General features: G+C 35.5%; 1 protein-coding gene across 2 annotated transcripts in view; it reads left to right on the forward strand.

Annotated features, from left to right (window-relative positions):
• Window positions 1–12,661, forward strand: part of Gabra2 (gamma-aminobutyric acid type A receptor subunit alpha 2) — a 136,241-nt gene extending 123,580 nt beyond the window's left edge. Inside the window, exon 10 of one of the 2 annotated variants that reach the window (NM_001135779.3) lies at window positions 7,037–9,210. In NM_001135779.3, coding sequence (NP_001129251.3) covers window positions 7,037–7,333 — 297 coding nt within the window. In that variant the 3' untranslated portion in view covers window positions 7,334–9,210. Of the gene's footprint in view, window positions 1–7,036 lie in introns of both variants that reach the window. The other variant, XM_017599106.3, reaches the window with a different exon arrangement.
• The last annotated feature ends 5,933 nt before the right edge of the window (window positions 12,662–18,594 follow it).

The following is an 18,594-nucleotide window of genomic DNA, read 5'->3' on the forward strand; positions in this document are numbered from 1 at the left end:
ATTTATTTTTTCAGCTCTATTAGTCAATTACTGAAGGTAAAATTCCAAGACTAATATGGTCCACGTAAGTAGTTTTCCATAGATTTATTTATATGATAAATATTATGTAGGATTTTTTAAAAGTATAATAAATTTATATTTATATGCCTGTAAAAATCTTTAAGTCTGAGGATTACATTAGCAAAATTACTTGGTAATGGACACATATTTTACAAGTGTTGATACTGAAATACAAACTATCCAGAGTTGGTGTTCATATTCTAACTCTGCCTATTACAAATCACAGCTATTTCCCTCAAAATATGTGTCTTCGTGTCTCTGACATTGGACACGCTTTCCGTCCTTGGTGCAATATCCTCTTTCCTTCTCTGACTTCAATTACCTTAAATGTCTTATCTTGACCTCAACATTTCCAGATTTACATAAATTAAACCCCTTCATTTCTTTCCCAGAGCAACTGAAACTATCATTTGTATAAGTTCATTGAATCATGGTTTTATTGTAAATAATTCCTTTTACCACTTGAATAAAACCCCTGAGAGAATAATAACTGTTTGTCATATTAGTGATTATATCTTTTGTCACCTAGCATACTGTCCAGCCCATAGCTGGCGTTAACCCTGTGTTCAAGCAGTGTTGGCTTTGGTTCAATTTCTTCAGATTGTTTTCATTCATTAATTTGAGACATTAAGTTCAAACTGGCTAACTAAAGCAGAGGAAACACAAGATAATAAATAACATAAAACACAGATCTAAGAATTTATTACCCAAACTTATGGAGTGAGTAATTTTTCTTTGATTCACCCTATTGATTTGTAGGTAACACCACACCTCAAAGTGTACTTATTCATTTATTCTCATTTATAAATTAAAATTTTAGCTTTGTTTCACGTATGTATATTTTGTCTGCATGTATTTCTGTATTTGGGTATGCATGATGCCTATGGAGGCCAGGAGAGGACATGGGATCCCCTGGAACTGGCAAATACAGGTGGTTATTAGTTGTGCTGTTGGTGCTAGGAATCGAACCCATATCCTCTGGAAGAATAGCAGTGCTCTTAATCACTCAATCATCTCTCCAGCCCCTTGATTGCATTTTTGACATCATCTTGTTTAAAAATTTCAGAGTTTATAAAATCCAGTTATAATACATTGTAATAAAACTGTAAGGTAGAGGAAGGAAATTAGAATCAAAGAAAACTAGGTTCAACTATCCCTTTTAGCTGGCTCACTTGCAGAATTTACATCCATACTGGTTGTACCTCACATTCTAAGGTCTTTGCTCAGCAAATCTGTAGATGGGTTCAGGGCATTATGGTTTAATCAAAAAGGAGGAAAATTAAACTTTCGTAAAGAAAAGATCTTTCCTAGATTAGAATTGCTTTTATGATGGTGAGCTGGTTGCTGTAGCAAGTGATGTCAACTGTTTCACAGTAAATGGTTCAATGAATTTCATATCAATGTTTACTGTAGTCCCTTTCATAAAAGGTGAAGACACTGAATTACACCCAACTCACTAAAGGCAGTTTTTCAATGAGCTAAACTAATATGGTCATAAAGTATGATGCTTTCTTAATGTCCAGCTTAAGCCATGCAAAGCCTTTACAGCACTTGGAGAAGCAGATGATCTCTTTAACCTTCACACCGTCTTCTGTAAGTATAACTTCTCTCAGCCGGGTTAGTGAGCGATAATGGAAGCATTATCTGGTCAGGGAGTTGTTATTGTTTTACAAGTACTGGATATTCCAGTGGCAAAAACAAACAAACAAACAAACAAACAAACAAACACTGTGAAAGAGCAAAGTAGAAAGAACAAACATTCACCTTTGTAAACCTAGGTTTTCTTCTAGTGTTTGTTGCATGGCCTGTTTGATAGGAATTCTTATATGCTTATTGTAAGTGCTGATTTCTTGGATGACACTGTAGTTATTTTCACTCATCTGTCAAGTCTTGCTTCTGATTGCTGCCTGTATATTAGCTAAATGACGCTTTCAACTTACTAGCCTGTTACTTTCTCTACCACATAATGATGCCAAGTTTGTAAAACAATTGTGTAAAACCTTTGGTTTAGCAGTCACGAGTCTAGACTTGACATTTTAAATATGAATCAACAGTCCCAATAATGTAGTAAATTCAAAACACTTTGAATCTTGTCAAATATAATTTTACTTCTCAGCCTTAATACTAATTTTCTTATTCTTTGAAAGTTCCACGCATGTATACTGATCCTATCTATTCATCACTGTCTTCCTCCCACTCCCCATAGTGTCCCTACCCTCTCTCTGTCTTAGATTCATGTTCTATTCTGGCTTATTTCTGTTACTGATAATCCCTTGCATCCAATGAGTGCTAGCTGTGTGCTCATGAGTTTGTGGCCATCCACTGTGGCTGGAAAGCTGATAGCAGGCACATAGGAGTTTGTCCGTCCCCCCTCACAGGGATGAGAATTGTTTCATTTCTGTTTCTTTTCACTTCATTGAGAACTGAGTTGTCAATATACCGTGGGCTAACAGTGTGATAGTTACTTGTACATAACCCAATCACATTGTGCCTCTCACCCCATATATGTTGAAGTTATTTGTTCAATGATCAGTTTTTCCCAACTCTACAAAGTGACATAGTGGACCTTGGGATAAAAATGTAGTAAAATTCTGGACAAGCGGCTAGATTATTTCTATGTAACATAGTACTTATTTTGTCCTATAAAGTAGATTTCCTCCTTTTACATTTATTAATTTTTATTTAACCTTGTCTTTAAATAGAATTCTATCATTTTGTAGAGCATTTCTGAGTGTGCTCTGGACTAATACATATGCTAGGGTCTCCGCAGGACATGCTATGCTTTCAATTTGCTTAGAGTTAAATGAAATAGAGGGAGAAAGAACATTTATTTGTTGTTATAGAGAGTAGTTCAGCATGCTATGGCAAGGGAGGATAAGGCCACTTACAGCAAGTGGTTGGTAGTGCTGTCTCACTGAGTGAGACTCAAAGCCAGTCATTACTAACAGCAATTGTACGAACTCTAGTCCAGCTGACTGGAAGAGCAATACAGGTTAATTATGAGGTTCTGGCTATACTGTGGCCCCATTTATAGGTTAAGGTGTGAGCACTGGTGCATTTGGCCAACAAGTGGAAAGATTTAAGCTGAGCTTACTTCCCTTTTTATTACCCGGAGAAACAAAGTAAAGTGAGATACAGCGATTGAGTGCTGTGGAAAGAGTTTTTACTGGTCATCTATGTATGGGTACGAGTAACTTTTCAAAATTAGTAAAACGTAGTCTGCTCTTTGCATTATTGCCCTCCATCCAGTGGCTCCTATATTTTCTCTCTCCACTCTTCTATGATATTGCCCGAGTCCTGGAAGAAAGGATTGATATAGATGTCTCATTTAAGGGTCAATACTCATCTTCACTTAGCCTCAACATTTTGATCAATTATGAGTCTCTGCATCAGTCAATGACCATAAAACAAAGCAATATACTTAATGTTAAAGGCAGCACACAACTGTGGGCATCAACATATAATTTTAGAAGGAAGTTTACTAGTATAACTTTTGATCTCAATACCAATAGTATGTTCCTCCCTGGGAGACAAATCCTTTACCTGCCTACCCCATTTTAAATTCAAAGCATGAATTACGTCTTGTGGATCAGCTTTGAGACTTTATTGGAGTGTTTGGTTACTTTTAAGACTTAGTATTAGAGTATACAGTGGGCAAGCTGGTGACCTGCCTCATCTCCTCCTGGACTGGACTGTGTAACACCTTTCAACACTATAAAAACTAGCCATCAAGGGAGAGTTCTCCTGGTCAGTGAGAATTTAATTTCACTAAAGCATATTCATGTTATGAACCCACTAACATATTTCAGTCTGTATAGTTAATTTTAAACAAAGAGGAATGCGTGGAATTATTTCAAATCATCAATACTTTTCAAGTGCACTGAGTGGAACCGATTCTCTTTAGACAGGAATTTGTAATATCCCAAGTCAAGAAAGCTGTGATGTACTCCAGCTAGGATAGAGCGGACGTGACACCATCCCAGTGTTCTGCATCTCATTCAGTGAATGTTTTAGAGTCCACATGGCAGAAGTAGGTTACTGAGAGGACTGGATGTACTACGTTGGACTTTCTTTGCTGCTGATAGGAAAGAGTCATTTCTAACTTCCAAGGGAGTGTTTTGAAGTCACCCCAACCATTTGTTTCACACTTAAACCTCCTTGATATGTGTATTTATTGTCATATATTAAATCCAAATTACCTTCTTTAATTGGATATTTTATGTACTTACACTTCAAATGTAATCCCCTTCCCCCCTCCCACATTCCCCCTCCCTCTCCCCCTGCTTCTGTAAAGATGTTCCCACTCCCACCTCAACACACTGGCATTTCCCTACACTGGGTAAATGAATGAGACTTCTCAGGACCAAGGGCCTCACTGCTTTTCCTTTAGAATGATAAAATTCCAAACACTTATTGGAAAGGCTGCTTTGTTGTTGCTGTTGTTGATTTTGTTATTGTTTGTGGTTTCTTAAAGAGTGTTCAGTATTAGTACAGAACAAACAAGTATCCTGCCACAAATTACCTAGGGCTAAAATTTGGCTAGTATCTACTGACACAGGACTTCCTTTTCTATTTGCCATTGATGTAAATTGTACACTTTTTTCATTCATAAATGTCTTTATTATTAACTGTTGTACACTTTTTTCATTCACAAGTGTCTTTATTATTAACTGTATACATTTAAAACTAAAAGTAAGGTATAGCAAAGAAGGACTATTGGTAAAAGTATTTGTATCTATAAATCCTTACTGCAGCAGAATATATTTTTAGCTGTCTTAACTTCTATACCATAGTTTCTAATCTAATTTTAATTCTTTATTTTCATGAAAATCTCCCTGAGTCTTTCTATTCAATGTTTATGTAGTTTTCCCCAAATACATAATAAGACAGATAGGCTGTGCATTACTTTTACAGGTGATAATTGTCTAGGTCAGCGATTTTCAACCTATGTGCCAGGACCCTTTTTGGGAGTCGAGTCCTCCTTTTACATGGGTCACGAAAGGCCACTGAAAAACACAGATGTTTACATTATAATACATAACAGTAGAAAATTACAGTTTATGAAGTAGCAAATGAATAATTTTTTGCTTGGGGGTCACCACCACATAAGGGACTGTACAAAAAGGTCACAGCATTAGGAAGTTTGAGCACCACTGGTCTAGTTTATTATAATAAAAGTTGACTCCAGTTCTCTTAAAGAAAGTAATTTCATAATGTAAGAGTGGCCTATGTTAATTTGTTTGTCACATCAAGTCAGTATAGCTTTTTGCCATTATCTTTCCCTCTTATGAGTCAGGATATTGAAAAAGAATGGCTACAAGTTTCGCTGAAGGCTTCCCTTTAAGCTCAATCTGATTATTATTTTTAATATCAGTTTAGACATATTTGAAATAATAATAGAACAAACGTTTTTTATGCATTTCCTGGATTATTGAACTTGTGAAGTTGGGCATAGTGATATAATCCTCAACTAAGGCATTTTAGAGGAAAATACTTCAATCCACAGTTCAACAATATTTTCAGACAGAAGGTCATGGTAAGTGTTTGGAAGGCTGACATGTTTAAGTGCTGTGACTTCTTCCCAACTATTTCATAGACGGGAGCCCTTGCAGTGTTTTAAAACTGACATAACCACTGTTCCTAATAACTTGGAGCTAAAGTGGAAATTACTTGCTATGTTTTGGGCAACTCATTGTTGGGTCAGCTTTTGATATGTAGGTAAATCATAAATACTTATATTAGAATAAAAATATAAACAGTGTTTGCGTTTTCAGGTTCCTTTTGTTAATGGTATGCTATGCTTATCCAGCAAAAAGATATTTGTGGGAAAGTTTCACGCTGTGTGCTGAGTTTACCAAGGTCAAGAAGACGGAGATTCCATTAGCCATCATTCAACCTTGGATCCTAATGAGAATAGAAGATGCCAATTAAATAATCACATGTCAAAGGAAGTGCTTATATTCTTTAATAAATGTTAGCACAGAGACATATTTAAATACTCTGAGATGCAAAGTGTTCCATGAACATTGCATTGAAATCCAGGGTGAATTCTGAAAACAAATTAATCATGAGGAAAATTGGGTGAGTAGAAACAAATCTAAGACGAGATGCTCCGAGGTACCCTAGCTGACAAACACTTAGAAAACCAAACTATCTCATAAGGGTTTATACTTAGTGAACACAGAGGATATTTGTTTTAAAAGATGCTCCATGACAGAAATTTGGAGAGATTTAAGCCTAGGGTTTGTGTTCTAAGTTGGTTCCTAAGTTTCCCCCTGTAGCAATAGTTTCTAATGACTGGAAGGAGTTAGGCCAAGAACACCAAGTGGAATTGGTTGAAGCAAGTGGTCAGAACAGAGACTAAAGCTACTGATACCCAAACTGAAGTTAACTCTCCTTTAATAAGAAAGAAAGGGGATGTGGGTTTAGGGCAGCGGAAAAGATAGAATTCGTAGCTTCTTATTACATTAGTGGTTCGCAGGCTTCTCCTCTTCTACCTCTGTAACTTCTATGTAAAGTTACAATTTCCTGCCACCTTAAATGTCTGCCATGTAAGTTCAGTAGAAGGTCAGTGGAGTTGTGCTACCTGGAAAAAGGTGTGGTCATTCATTGTTGAAGATCATACTTCTTTAAAAATCTTTACATTTTTATTTTTTATTTGCTCACTATTAAAAAACAGATGAGTGACTTTAAAGAGTGTATCTATTGTTAAAATTTTATTTAAATTATGTTTTCCAGTGTTCATTTTTCATATAAAGAACGGAAATTAGTTTTCTGGTAAAATGGTGCCTGTATTGTTCTCTCTAAGTTTCTTCACGCAGGGTATTTAGGATTTACTGAACTTATTTACTTTACCTTAATTTTTCTTGCCTACTAATAATGATGCGTGCTTGAGTAATATTTTTTTCTAGAATTTGAACTGTAGTTTGGAAATTTTTAGGACGCAGGCTAAACCCACTTCTGTATTTTCCAATAGAAAAAAGAGAAAGGCTCCGTCATGATACAGAACAACGCCTATGCTGTAGCCGTTGCCAACTACGCCCCGAATCTTTCCAAAGATCCTGTCCTCTCTACCATTTCCAAAAGTGCAACTACTCCAGAACCAAACAAGAAGCCAGAGAACAAGCCAGCCGAAGCCAAGAAAACTTTCAACAGTGTCAGCAAAATCGACAGAATGTCTAGAATAGTGTTCCCGGTTCTGTTTGGTACTTTTAATTTAGTTTACTGGGCTACGTATTTAAACCGGGAGCCTGTATTAGGGGTTAGTCCTTGAGTCTAGACATTGGTTACTTTGGGGCTGTATTGCAGTGTTATATTTAGTTTTTGTTTTTGTTTTTGTTTTGTTTTCATTTTTGCTTTGTACAGTCTGACTAATAACTGCTAATTTATGACCCAATATGTATAGTATGTATATAATGGTAGAGCTTACCAGTAGACCTCTAAAGGAGACCTGCACTTGCTAGCTCATGGAAATACAGGCAGAAAACATCCCGTGCCAGAAGAGCCATTGCCTTTTCAACACATTTACCTAGGACCTAGTTCAAAGTGGATTTCAGATCCCATAATTTATTTATTAATGTTCTAATTAGAATGAAAGTTGAGATCCTATGTCACACTTCGGGAAACCTTTGATTTAGATATTACATAGAGAACTATTTCTACGGATGCCTCAGGATGATCAGAGATTAATATTGTCACTCAAATATGTGAAACAGCTAAACCTCTGGCCTGGTTGCTTTAGGAGAGTTGAACCCCTGCTAGTATAATTGGAAGCTTGACACACATAAGGAGAGAGCTAGAGATGTGAAAAAAGCATTTAATTACTATGTAGAATATCTATAGCCATGTACATATTACAAGCATGACAAGCTCAAGTAACTATGAGTCACCATGACAGGATGTTAATTATGCTTAAATAACTATTGGAATGTCACAGTCATTATATTTTTAGCTTCAGAGTTTATTTGAAAGTAGTAACTGAACCTTACAGTTCACTTCAATCATTGGAAACTACCTAACATTAAAAAAAATAAAATAAATAGGAAGATATATGGACTTAGTCCTTCCAGGTGTGTGCTGTCAGCTGAAATTTTCTGGTGCTGGAGAATGGAAGAAAGGCGCCATCTTGGCAGCAACAGAGCAACGTTCACTCGTATCAGATTAGAAAGCTGTGCCAAAAACTCCAAGCAATGAGAATTCATAGGTGTCCCAGGTACGGATGAGCACTTATATGATTCTCTTCTTTCCTGTTTACTGCAAATTCTGCCTTAAGGCTTCTTCTCATCAGGGCTCAGAAGCCGCTCATTTTAAAGGAAAGGGCAGTTGGTTGGCACACTTTTCTGTCTGGAAAGCAGCTTTCTTTTTCACACAAGAGTTAATGTAAATCCGCTTTTGTAAATCGCAAACTTTCAATTTCATTGACTCGAATTTACAGCAGCTTTGTATACCAGAAGAGGTTTTGGTAAGAGTTGAACATTTTTAAACAATGACTTTAAGACATCAACAGATTGTGGATTATATCACACACACACACACACACACACACACACACACACACACTCACCCCACGTAGCTAAATTAGGAAACATGATTTTCAATTTTATAAGGTTTCTGATTGTTAATGGGTAAAACTCATGTTTCTTTTAATATATCAAATGATATTATGTATGTCCCTAAAATATGTCCCTGAAATAAGCTGAACTGTGTTTCTGTCAGACTAAATTTACCTATGACTGATATGTATATTAGCAGTTATTAGTTGACTTTTAAAATTAAACGCAACTTCACGATGATGTTTTTGTAGAAATTAAGTAGTCAAGCCGTGGCATTTCTTGCAATTTTGTACAGTATTTGAGTATAGTGCAAATCAGGTCTGTTCACAAAATCAATAAAAGGGGCATCTTCTGGAAAATAAGCAAACTCTCAACACCAACCAAACACCCTGCTGTTCCTTTGTCTCATTCGACTTTTCCCGTTTTATTTCCTAGTGGGATTTTACTATCTGCTTTGCATGATTGTGTTCATACCAGGGTCACAGCTTCATCTTACTAACAGAATTCGCTATGAAGACAGCCTTGACATTAAAACCTTCCTCACAAAAACAAAGAGTAATCCATAAACCTTAATAAAAATATTACATGAGCCAATAAATGTATTTTGTTAATTCCCTTTCAGTAACATCTTCTCTATCATCTAAACAAGTTTTAGAGTGTGAATATTGCCCATTTGAGTGAAATAAAATATCCCCTGTTTCTTAAATACTTACGTACAAACAAGGCTCTTGTGGTTAGGTCTGGCATGGGTGCAGCAGTGAGAAGTGGTATGACACTCGATTGCTTTCTATGGTATATGTTGCCATACCTTAGGACCAGCTTAGGGTGGTGGAAGAGAGCTTAGAGGGTGACGGCACATCATATTTCTCTTGCAGAAGGCTTGATTTCAAATTCCCAGCACCCACGTAGTAGCTCACAATTAACTGTGACGAGAGCTCCAGGAGCTCTGACATTCTCTGTAGGACTCCTTGGCTAGTACTACACATGTGTTCACATACCCCATGACCCAAAATAATTTTAAATATAAAATAAATCTTTAAAATTAGTAACTTATCCTTCTGTCCCACCCTTTTAGTGGCTGATTATAGGTTACATTATTATAAATATTTACATATATAAAAATAGTTCTTAAATAATTTTGACAGGCAAACCGAAAAGATCCATTTGTATCTTCAACAAAGTGCTGGGGATTATGTTGATGGCAGTATTTTTCAGGATGTTTATTGATTTTTGTTTTTATTTTTTATGGAAGACAGGTGTTTTTTTATATTATATGTAAATATCTCTCATATCACAAACATAGACTCTAGGTAAAAATAAATTTTTATTATAAATACCTAACATATAAATATATCAATCACATTAATAATGAAAAATTTATGAGCTACAGACCTACTAAACTGGGGCTGTTCTTCTTTTTCCCTTACTCTCCTTAACAATAAATACAGTAAAAAAAATGGTGCACATAAAATATCCATTGGAGATAAATTACAAATTCAAACATATCTGGATAAGTAAACTCATGGATAATATTTCTATAAATCCCCTTCAATAGCTCACAATTTATTTAAAATAAACTAAACATTATTTCACTCACATTTTCTTTGGGTATTAGTTTTCATCTTGTCTCTGTCCATCTGTCTATCTATCATCAACCTATCATCTATTTGTCTACCAAATAGATTATCATGTTATCATGTATTTATCTATCATCTATCTATCTGGCTATTATCAATTTATCAACTATCATTTATTTATCTACCATCTATCTACCTATCTATCCATTCATCTATCTATGCATCTTTGTCTCTATGTCTCCATGTCTCTATCTTTCTATGTCTTTATCCATCCATCTATCTATCATCTATCATCTATCTATCTATCTATCTATCTATCTATCTATCTATCTACCTATCTATCGATCTATCTACCTACTTAACCACCTTAGCCCATCAAATCTTCATGAGGCTAGATGTATTCTTTCCCAATGAGGCCAGACAAAGCAGCCAAACTAGAAAAACATATCCTACATATATATAGTCAAGAGATTTTGGGATATCCTCCATTCCAGTTGTTTGAGACCCAGATAAAGACCAAGCTGCATATCTGCTACATATGTGCCAGAGGGCATACATCCAGCTGTGTATGTTCTTTGGTTGCCAATTCTGTCTCTGAGAGTCCTGAGGATCCAGGTTAGTTGACTCTGTTGGTTTCCTGTGGAGTTCCTCTCCCCTTTGGGCCACCAATCCTTACCCCTATTCTTCCCTGAGTCCCCAGCCTACAGCCACTCTTTGTGCTGTCCAAGTCAGCTGCTGGAGAAAACTTTTCCAAAGCTCTGTGAATACTTTGTATTTTGGGATGGCCTGTCATCATTCCATTGAGAGTAGGAGTCCATACATTCCCTTTCAGCAGCTGGAAAGGACTTTGTTCTGTGTGCACATGTATGCCTTATATCCTTAGACACTGTTTTGAGAAACGGAAACATATCTTAGACAAAATCTTGAGACGGAATTACTAAACATGTAATATCTGTTATTAAATTTTAAACATCCCAATATACATTTCCATAATTTTGAGGCAATTATTAGATATATTTTCATTTGAAATGATTCAAGATTTCAAGGGAACCATGAAAAAATCATTTGCTGACTCAAAATACCACTTATTTTCATTCATTTTGGATCTCACTAATACTTTTTAATTTCCTTTTATAGCCTGAGGAGTTTGTTCATTAAAGGCAGTAAACTATATTTTATTGAAATAGTTCATAACACAATATGAAGCATGAAGTTACTGACTCACATTAAAAGGACAGAACAATTAGCAAAAGTTAATATCAATAAATATAAGGCTTAGTTATTAATTTGTACACCTTGAACATATGTATATTCACACACAATAGCAGGGCATGAAAGGTGCTTACAGCCATGTGTGCACCAGACAAATTACAAAATGTTTTAAAATGAAAGTGTACATCGATTAAATTAGTATTAATGTTTATGTTGAATTTATTTATATTTTCTATTACTTTTTAACAGTTCATACTTTTAGCAAATTCAAAAAAACAGAATGATAAAAAATACCACAGGGAAAAATTAGGGTTTTACTAATTGAAATAACTAAAATATCTTTCCCCTTTAATTTGTAAGAAAGTGGATAAGCACACACACACACAAACACACACACACACACCCCAAATATTACCCTATTACTCCACTCAGTATTTACAAAACTGCAAACCCTGAGTGACAAGAAGTCCTGCAATGATGTGATTTTATGTAATAAATGCACCTGTCAACATATATTGTTAGAGAAATTGGTTTTGCACTTACTTTCTTAATTTTTTAAGATTATACATCCAGTCAGGAAGCCTCTACCTACTTTACAACATAACAAAATCAAGGAAAATATATTTTTCATCCACCCAGCATCCATGGCTGTGAAGTTTCCCACGTACTAACCTTGATTACTAACTCATTTAAAATACAAACTCTTGGATTTTCCATATTTTGGCCCATAGGGACTCACCAGGTATTTTAGAACTTCTCAAAAGAAAGTGCCGCTCTGTGTATTTCTTTGTGTTTTCTAATTTGGGCAGTATTTTTGTTTTCTGTATTGTTAGTTTTATGAAGTTCAAACCTACTGGAGTTAAAAGATTTTGTATTATTCCTATCAAACCTTTTGTTGTAATTCATGATTTGTAGAAACAAAAGAACCCAAATTGATGGATTCCAAATGAATATTATGATTATTGTGATTATTATGCCTGTGGCAGTAGGGTTGGCATTTTCTGTGTTCCTGACTATGGAGATTTACTCCCTTATACCAGCCTGCTCTGTGAGAGCCAGTGTCACTGGATCACCATGACGGAACAACTTTGGAAGCAAAGCAACATGGCCGTTTCCACATCCTCTTGTTCTTACATTACTAAAGGCAGAAGGTGGGCTCTGCTTTAAATCTAGACGTTTAATGTACAAAGAGAGAGTGGCTTTCCACTACTCAGCTGCCACTGTCACAGATTAAACTTGTCTGTCTCTGTTTCCTTGTCATTCTCTAGCGTCCGTGCTCTCCTTGGTCCAATGTTTATAGACCGTCTATCATTGCTTTGGAGTATTTCCTGAGCAGATACAAATTCACACCTCTGTGTTCTTCTCACATAGGAGGGGATGCTTTATGGCAGAACACTCTTAGGAGGATCCTTGCATGGAATGTTCACACAATTTTGTTGTCGTTGCTGTTTTTTTCAGTTGTCCCTGAGATATATCTTTTGTTTAATTGAATACTCAACTATGCTAAGTTTAACTATCCACCATGCATTTACTTTGGATAGAGGAAAAGAAAATTTTTGTAAATGAAGCTATTCCTCTTTCAATAATTATCCCTACCATCATTTTTACACCATCTTAAATTGAAGTCAAATATAAAATCACATGTACACATACATGGAGAACAAACCTTAAAACTCCAACAATAAAAATGCAGACTAGCTGCACGTACTTTGAAACTTTCTGGCTGTTGCACTTCAAGAGTTGATTTCCAGGTGGGAGAACATATTCAAGTGCTAATCAATATTTGTTATTAGTGCCCTCACTATTTTTGGGAAAAGAACACTGATTTTTACACATTTAGTAAATAATTTGATAAATATTGAATGTGTCATTATGCCCATGTTTTAAAAACTCATAATTATACACAACTTAAACTAAGCATTGACTTTTTGTATCCAGTAAGTTTAAATGCATTTTATCTGAAACTCATGTTCATTTATAACCCAATTATTATATGACTAGATAACAAGAATATAATTTATGCAAATGAAGCTTTTTATTAAAATATAACAAACCTCATAATAGTTATTTTAAATGTCACTAGTTTCTTAATATTTTAAAAGTAAAAATCTACACAGTGAGAAAGTGTCTAATTCACCCCTAATTTTTGAAGGAAAATTATGAAATGGTAATTTGGATTTATTTAAATAGTTAAAAAAGATGGTACTATGAAAAATATAAGTTCACCCAGAACATCGGCTGCCTTCCATAATCAACTATCATGTTTGCATGAAAACATAAAAATAAAATAAATACAACTTTCATTTCTTTAGACACACTCAAGCTCATTTTTCTGTGTATAAACCCAGAGGCCTGTCAGGTTCTTGTTAGATCTATTTTAATAACCGATCTTACTTATACCATTTACTTTCTTGATTAGTACATTATTGTTAAGATCAATTCAATAAAATATTTACAAATATCAAAATGGCATACAGAGAACATGACCACTTCCAACAGGCTAAGTTCCTCCGAGCATTTCTTAATAATAGTTGTTAAAATCAGTTATTTGTTTAAGTTTTTACTGATTCTGTGAATTTTACATCATGGACCCCAATCCTATTCATCTCCTTATTCGTCAATATCAGCCCTCTGCTTGCAACCTCTCTCCCAAAACAAACCAAACAACAAACAAACAAAAACCAAATAAACAAACAATCCAACCCTGGAGGCTATGGTATGTCACTGTGTCATACAGTGTACCCTTTGTCCATACGACTTTACTTGCAAAGGTTCATTGCAGTGAATCATTGGTTTGGTTTGAGGACTCTGGCTTTGGCTATTCTGTCAGTACTGGATCTTCCCAGGGAAACCTCTCAGATATCCTGTTGTTGCCCCGTGTCATGCAGATACTGCAGCTTTGGTTCTTCAGCTCAGAATTTTCAGAGAAAAGCAGGAAAATTACTTAAAACAAAACATTTCTCAGGAATTCCAATCTATAGGTAATTTTATGTGCCTTTTATGAAACATAGGTAATCATTCTTTCTAATGTGAAAAGACCTTGACTTGCTAATCTCTAGATTTTGGTTTAGTCAGTAGTATGTAATAAAAGATACATTATGTAATCAAATGGATATTTTAAGTTTTAACATAATTCAGTCAACAAGATATACCATCAAATCATAATACCAAATTAGTTTTCTGTACTTTTTATTGGTTATTTTATTTCCTTATACCTCCCTCCAACCCTCCCTCCCCCTGCTTCTATAAGGGTTACTCACACACCTCCCACTCACTCCTCCCAGTCCTGGCATTTCCCTACACTGGGGCTTGGAGTTTTCACAGGACAAAGGTTCTGTCCTCCCATTGATTACCAATGAAGCCAATCTCTGATACATATGCAGCTGGAGCAATAGGCACCTCCATGTGTACTCTTTGGTCAATAGTTTAGTCCCTGGAAGCTCTGAGGAGTGTGGTTGGTTGCGATACTGTTGTTCTTCCTATGGGGTTTTGAACCCATCAGCTCCTTCAGTCCTTCCTCTAACTCCTTCATTGGGGTCAATGGTTGGCTGCAAGCATTCATATCTGTATTGGTCATGTTCTGGCACAGCCTATTAGAAGGCAGCTATATCAGGCTTCTGTCAGCAAGCACTTCTTCAGATCAGCAGTAGTGTCTGGGTTTGGTGTCTGCAGATGGGATGGATCCCTAGGTGGGGCAGTATCTGGATGGCCTTTCCTTCAGTCTCAGCCCCACTCTTTGTCCCTGTTTTTCCTTTAGAAGGGAGCAATTCTGGGCTAATATTTTTGAGATGGGTGTGTGGCCCCATCCCTCAAAAGAGAGCCATGCCTAACCTTTGGATATGCTCTCTACAGCTTCTTTCTCCCCTTTATTGGATATTTCAGCTAACAGGGGATAGCCACCAGAAAGTCTCAGATACCAGGAAAGCAAGAAGCTCCCAGGAGCCACAGGGATGACATCTGTAGTTTTTATTCTTAATAAGCTATTGAAATTTCCCTCTAATTCTTTGCCTTTAATAAAGTTAATTATCAATATGAGCAATGTGAGGACATAATTGTCCTCCTCAATACTTTTGATCAAATATTCTCAAAAGTCACATTGACATGTTTTTTCCTGGAACGAATGTAATCAATTCAAATAATGAAATCAGAAATAATTACCCCCAAATTCACACTTTTGCAAATTTTCAGCCATCTGAAAATGAAAAGATTTTGCAAGATATGATTCATTTCTGTAGCATCGGTTTGCTCACCATATTTTGCTTAAATCATTTAACTTAGTATGCTATAAATAGAAACATTCATGTCATGTCACCCTTGTTCTGAAAGACTCGAAAAAGAAAAGCCAAGGCTTAAGTGTTTCAGAGGGGTTAGAAGCTTTCTAACACCTTTCAGATGAAACGACAAAGAAAATCCTGATATAAAGAATAAGCTTTCACAACAATAATCACACTGTGAAGATGTTTGCAGGTTGATTTGAAAAGATTTTGTATCCTCAAACCCTGTCCCTTTGATAGATTTTCAGATGCATGGAGAAATCTAGATAAACAAGTAAACAATCAGATACAGTTTCTGATGAGAAACCGTAACAATTTTATGAAAAATTCTTAGGAGGAGAAATTACTTTCATGCATCAATAACTGACCAAGCGTTTAACATTAGCTGTGCACATCTGTGGAGTACCACATTCTATTAATGACTTAAAAATTTACAACCTTTATTCTATGAAACAATATTTTAAAAAATTATCTAGAGATACATGATAAAAACATGCACATTGGTTATTGACGTATATCAGTTGTTCATTTGTTAACGGGAAAGACTATTAAAACTAGGGTTTTTTGTTTGAATAGGAAGACAAATCTCAAAATATAGACCAAGATACTTTACTTTGAACATTTTAAATACCTCAGGTTGGACTCTAACTTGTGGTGATCCTCCTCCTTCAGCCCTTGTAACACCTGGATTGCAAGCACGAAAGACTAAGACCAGCAGTTTTGAACTACCCTTATATTTACTTCATGATAGCTATCTATCATTAAGACAAAATTCATGGGTAAAACAATTTAAAATATATTTTCACTTAAGGTGTTGAAGCTTTAATGCATGTGTCCACTGGTTCCATTGCTTTGATGTGAGTAGTAAAGTAAAAAATGGCAAAAGAATGATGCTTGTCTCATGTCAGACAAGAAGCAGGATGTCAGAGAGGACGAGTCTGAGAATAAGACAAATAGGAGAGAGCATTCAGGTCCTGGGCCTCGCTCCCTCAGTCTAAATCCGTGTTCTTTAAACCCATTGAAAACTCACCAACAGAGTAATTTTTTGATGAGGTAATGAACATCCTAATTAATTGTTTCTCAATGATACCACAACATGAGACCAAGCCTTAAATGTATGAGCTATTTAGCATAATTTACATTCAGACCATAACAGTGTCTTCATTTCCACTGTAAAATATACATGAAATGCCAGATAAATGGTGAAATAAAGCAAATGCCAATACTCAAAATTTATTACTTCTTGTATTTAAACTGCTCTATCTACATCAGCCACGGGAAAGATTTTAATGTTTGTAAATAAAGGTCACCAAGGAAGATGAAAAGGCTGTGGTATTCTGGTATCTAACAAACTATTCTAAATATAAAATTTCTATTATTAGATTATGCCACATACCAACCACTCTATTCCTATTAGGATATAGTGATAGTATTGTGACTACTGATAATGACTATCATGACTCTCACTGATGACTTTAAAAATACTGAGAAGGCTTCTCTGAGAAGACCATATGTTGTCTACCAATTTTTATTATTCTACCCATAACTTACAGAACAAAAAAGGAGAAATATCATAGTAATTGAAACACAGTAAAAGGTCATATAAACCCAAACGATACCTCATGTGAGTGTAATTTAATGGAAATTCTATAGTTCAAGAGAGAAAGGAATTAGGCTGTGGGCTTTACTTTGAAATCAAGTAATAAGATCCATTGGTTGAGTAGCTCAGTTCAAAGTTTTCAGTAAAATTATCTGATAGAAGCAGTTGGGTCCAATCTCCTGAATTATCTTGAGTAAAGAGGACACGTGTGGGCACTGGGTCACCCATTCACCTACAGAGAAAATGCCCACTAAGGAGGTAAGCATAAAGGCTCCACATACTTAGAATTCAAGGCCCATACCTAAACATAGTAAAAGCAATATACAGCAACCAGTAGCCAATATCAAACTAAATGCAGAGAAACTTGAAGCAATCCCACTAAAGTCAGGGACTAGACAAGGATGCCCACTTTCTCCCTTTCTATTCAATATAATACTCAAAGTTCTGACCAGAGCAATTAGAAAACAAAAGGAGGTCAAAGGGATACAAATTAGAAAGGAAGAAGTCAAAATATCACTATTTGCAGATCATATGATAGTATATGTAAGGAGTTCCACCAGAAAACTCATACCTCTGATAAACAATTTCAGCAAAGTGGCTGGATATAAAATTAATTCAAATAAATATATAGTTATCCTCTACTCAAAGGATAATAAAGTTGAGAAAGAAATTAAGGGAATACAACCTTCACAATAGTCACATATAATTGGTGTGACTCTAACCAAGCAAGCAAAAAATCTGTATGACAAGAACTTTATGTTCCTGAAGAAAGAAATTGAAAAAGAACTCAGAGTTGGAAAGATCTCCCATGTTTATGAATTGGCAGAATTAATATAGTAAAAATGGCCATTTTGACAAAAGCAATATGTAGGTTCAATGCAATCACCATCAAAATGTCAACTCAATTCTTCATAGAGTTATAGAGAGCAATTTGCAAATTCATTTGGAATGACAAAAAACTCAGAATAGCAAAAAGTATTCTCAACAATAAAAGAACTTCTGGAGGCAGGGGTGGGATCACCATCCCTGAACTCAAGCTGTACTACAGAGCATTAGTGATAAAAACTGCATGATATCAGTACAGAGACAGGCAGGTAGATCAATGGAATGGAATTAAAGACCAAAAAAAATGAACCTACACACCCATGGTCATTTGATCTTTGACAAAGGAGCCAAAACCATCCAATGGAAAAAAGACAGCATTTTCAACAAATGATACTGGTTCTACTGGTGGTCAGCATGTAGAAAAATGCAAATCTATCCATTCTTTTTTCCTTGTATAAGGCCCAAGTCCAAGTGGATCAAAGATCTCCACATAA

This window comes from Rattus norvegicus, chromosome 14 (assembly GCF_036323735.1).
Source record: "Rattus norvegicus strain BN/NHsdMcwi chromosome 14, GRCr8, whole genome shotgun sequence".
Lineage (NCBI taxonomy): Eukaryota > Metazoa > Chordata > Mammalia > Rodentia > Muridae > Rattus > Rattus norvegicus.